Source organism: Cibotium barometz, chromosome 48 (assembly GCF_041138505.1).
Source record: "Cibotium barometz isolate CiBa-2024 chromosome 48, ASM4113850v1, whole genome shotgun sequence".
Classification (NCBI taxonomy): Eukaryota; Viridiplantae; Streptophyta; class Polypodiopsida; order Cyatheales; family Cibotiaceae; genus Cibotium; species Cibotium barometz.
In genome coordinates, this window is record NC_141093.1 from 10032181 (window position 1) to 10036641 (window position 4461).

General features: G+C 42.5%; 1 protein-coding gene across 1 annotated transcript; it reads right to left on the minus strand.

Annotated features, from left to right (window-relative positions):
- Positions 1–3132: 3132 nt before the first annotated feature.
- Positions 3133–4115, minus strand: LOC147610795 (uncharacterized). The gene is made up of 3 exons (XM_086785098.1): positions 3828–4115; positions 3237–3445; positions 3133–3142 (listed from the first exon to the last, which is right to left on the minus strand). The coding sequence occupies exons 1-3, from the start codon at positions 4113–4115 to the stop codon at positions 3133–3135; spliced, it is 507 nt and encodes a 168-aa protein (XP_086641224.1).
- Between the last annotated feature and the right edge of the window lie 346 nt (positions 4116–4461).

Sequence of the window (4461 nt, forward strand, 5' to 3'; positions counted from 1 at the left end):
ATGACGATGAGGACCATTAGTCTTACATGTCAACTCACGGATCAGTCTATGTTTGGTAAGATTTAATCTCAAAATCATTCATTGTTGTGAAGTCTTGTTTTTTATTTTTTTATAAAACTCACTAACAAGGGTGGGTGGTGAGGAGTCTCGTGGTGATAGCCTCATATGGCTAGTGTCGGGGTTCAATTCCCCTCAGACTCGTTTTTCTTGCTCTAGCTGTGTACAGGGTAATTTTAGCTCCAAGTTCAATGAAAGAAAGTTCGTATCGGGATTCGATTCCCCTCCTCTACCAAGGCTTCTATCTCGCGTTTCAACCCTAGTATCAGCATCTCAACCTTCAGTACCTGCAATCAAGCAAGGTTCCCTGGATCAACTTGGCCTAGCAGTAGACCATCGAAGCCAGCAGTCTTCTAGCATTTCATGGGAGTAGTTCCAGCAGCACCCTCAGTGACTACCCTCAATACCCTTAACCGCAACACACCCCATGCTGCCCATTGGTATCAGAGCTCTCTAGTGGTAACTTTTTGGTCTCATAGGTCATTTTGGCCTTTTGAAGACGTAAATATAGCATTTCATTTTGTTTTATTTCTCTCTCTCTACTTACCGTGCATTGTTGCGTCGATGACTCAGGAGTTTACACAATTGTTTCAGCAACCACTTCTGACTCCATCCTGCCCCAAACTCCGTCTCCACAGTGTGTTGATGACATATTTCTTGTCATCCTCGAGTTGATCGCTGCATTGCAAAATAAAGTCAGTTAGTAATTCAAATAAAAAACTGTAATTCATATTCTTTATGTTAAATAATACTTACTGCCATGGTATATGAACTCGCTGTAGATATGACATGCAAAGATCTCTCATCCATCGTCTGAAGGCGATGCCGGTTCTGACCTGAAGGATACCCCCGTCAGGTGTGATGTCGCATGTGACACCCAAAGTCCCAGTGCTAGTGCGCATCGGCACTGGTGGTGGGGGCACTGGTGGTGTGGTACTCTGCCGCCGCTGACGCCTACGCGCAATACAAACATACGATATATTGAGATGTGAGTTCGTAAAAAATACTTGATATTTAATCTATAATCGCCATAAAAGATATACCTGTACCCTTTGAATCAGGTGTCACCTGAGTACTAGGAGGTACATCAGGAGTAAGTCGCTGACTCTCGTGATGTGATGTAACTGCCAGGATAGGAGTCCTAAGCAAACAAAGACATCAAAAGGATATATATATTAAGAATTCTATATGTAAAAAATGGATGACATTACTATTTTATCAATCAAGAAGCTTACCGATGCGCAGTAGTATGTGCATGCCAAGACGTCTCCACTCCTGCATGTGGCTGGGAGGATGTACCCTCTCCAGGTCGTACAGGCATATTGAATCTCCCAAGAATCTCAATCGCGCCATCTAAACCCGCATCATCCATCTCCACATAATTTGTCATGGCCTCTGACAGTGTATCTCCAGAAAGTCCAGTGCCTCGTAGCAAAGACTTGATGATCGCCAACTTCACTTTACGGCCGTGGTCACTCATTGTATCTATATGTTTAAAACAACTATATGTCAGACTAGAGATACATTGTTAGAGAAGAGCTCAATACATTGTTAGAGAGGAGCTCAATACATTGTTGGAGAGGAGCTCAATTGGGCCAAGGCTCATATTGGCAGCTAACCATAAGAGAGCGAAGCGCTAAAAGATTACCCACATCTTTTTCCAGCAACATGTTCTCTATTATTGATGTTAGATATGGTGATTCAAATGCTGTTGACCCAGGTGATGGTGGCCTATTGGATACCTCTCCTGAATGCCAGGTACGGGAAGGGCATGGAGACAAGGAGCCGCATGCTGAATAAACCACATGTGGGACAAACACCGATGGAAAAGACCACTCGGTCACAGGAGTTGCAACCAGCAAGAGGACTTCATCATTTTGATGGGGCATGTGGTGCAGGAGAAACCGCATGCGGGAGAAAATATGGAGGAGAAATTGGCTGCCAGGAACCACACTCATGAGAGTGAACCGGCTGCGGTCTACTCTGGAAGAGGACAAGACCGAACAAGAGGTCAAGGGAATACCTGTGCCTCAATACGGGGCACGCAGGGGGGCACAACCTGGGGACACAGAGGGAACTTCCCTGCAGAAAACAAACTCCCATAGATAAAGAAGAATGGGGACGGCCAGACAATGGAGTTCTCATGGACGGATCTTGGGTGTAGAATAGATCCTGGCTGGAAAGGAACTCGAAACCCGAGCCAGGAGATACATGATAACCTACCAAGAGACGACTCTCGTGAAGAGATGAGATACAAAACCTCCGAAAACAAGAGGATGCAACCACCAAAGGAATGGAGGATGGAGAAGGATGCATGGAAGAGTTTTTTCGTGCATACAACTTCGACAGGAGGTTGGAAAGAGTTGAAGACGAATTTGACAATTTCCAATGGATGATGCACCAAGAAGGAGACAAGGAGGATAGTAGCGATGAAGAGGAAACTTTACAGGAAGCCATGGAGGAGGCCAAACAGGCACTTGAGAAATTTCATGTGCAGATGGATAACTTATGGGAAGCATTCATGGAGGATGATCAAGAGTGGAAATGATTGGAGGAGCAAAACCATTCATGTCATCAAGCATGGGAGAATGAAAACCTATGGTTAAGTGAAGCACATGACTGAAAATGCATCATGGCAGTAGCAAATTCGAAAAGAAACTTCACAATCGGTACGTTGGAAGAGAGATGGCAGGGACTCATGGACAAGTATGAGAACATCACACAGGGGCCAAACAATGATGAAAACGACAAGGAGAGGGAAGATGAGGGGAAAACCAATGAAAAGAAGCATGAACATGTCTATGAAGCGGACGAAGAGGACAATGTGAAGGGTGCAAGGTGGTATGTTGAACCAGATGGGGATTGGGATGGAGACCTCCCCATTCTCATCATGGAGGAAGTAACACTTAAGCCGAAGGAAGGTATGGGACAGGAGAAATTGTGGGTGTGCCTGCCCTTATGAGGTGTTTTATCATTTTTCCCCACTCTCCGTATTTTTTCCCTTATTTTTCCCATTTTTCTGTGGCTTGGGAGGTAGCCCTGAGACGGCTGGAGGACCCAGGAACCAATCCACCTTCAAAACCACCTGTCAAAATACACGAATCAAAACTTTAGAATTATGTATAGCTTTAAGAAATCTACATGTTATTGTTGCATGAAGAGAGATCTCATTTACCTGCTTGAAGATACGATATGATACTTCATAAATGCCGACTATGGTTCCCACGTAACCAAGTTCACTGTCGATAAGATTTGTGTCTCTTGAACTTGCACGTGATAATTGCTTAAAAGAGACAACAACGCAAGAATCCTGAGTTATACGTAAGTCGTCAATAGATTTTATCCGAAGATGTTGTCCATAAGCCCACATGTTTGTATACATTTGAGCCTACACCAAAACATAAATTATTAAAAAAAATTTGAGATTCATTTGTTTAGTTTAGAGTTTTCAAAACCAAAGAAGTTACCTGTTTTTCACACAAGATCATAAACTCTCTTTGTTCTGTAGAGATTGGCTCATGATCACTAACCGCACGTTGCATACGGGTGTATAACCAATCCATGAAAGTAGGTACTTCCCTGTCGTTATTTACATTGGTTTGATGTCTAGAGCTCCTCTTTTTACGTCTACCAACTCGTTTGCTTGCAAGTTCCTCCTCGTACTCATCAACAAATTGTTGCATGCATTCACTATTATAGACAATGAAAGTAGAAATATCCAATTTATCTTGGATCTTAAGTCGAAAAGGGACTCCCTTACCGGACAATACCTTGTCATACATGGTAGAAGACGACTCATTTGTCCATACGCGTGGAGCTTCAGAATCGATTTTCTCAAGGTATTCACAAACGTAATACATGCATTCTTCAAGCATCCATCCCTCCGCCATAGAACCCTCTGGTCTTGCTTTTTGACGTACATAACCTTTCAATACTCCCATAAACCTCTCGACCCAAAACATCCATCGAGTGCTGACAATACCAGCGAGCTCTATCTCGTCTACTAGATGGATTAGAAGATGAACCTGGATATCAAAAAAGGAGGTTGGAAATTCCATTTCCATTAAAAAAAAAAGCTCTATACATTCACGCTTCTTTTGTGGAATTGACCCTTTGGAAATCTCCTTAGATGTAATCCATCTATCAGTAAAAGAAAGAAGATATTAGAGATGTTATTGAATAAAGAAGATATGAAATAAAATTTTATACTAAAAATTAATGAGCGCCGATAAATACCTTGCAACAAGCGATCCAAGGCGATATATCACATCTCGGACTCCTCTTGTAGTACATCCATCAATAACAAGGGGTAGAACATGCTACATACATGATTAATCCAATCAACAAACATGCAAGAAAATAAATACTTTCAAAGATCTGAATAGATTTACCTTCACAAAATTG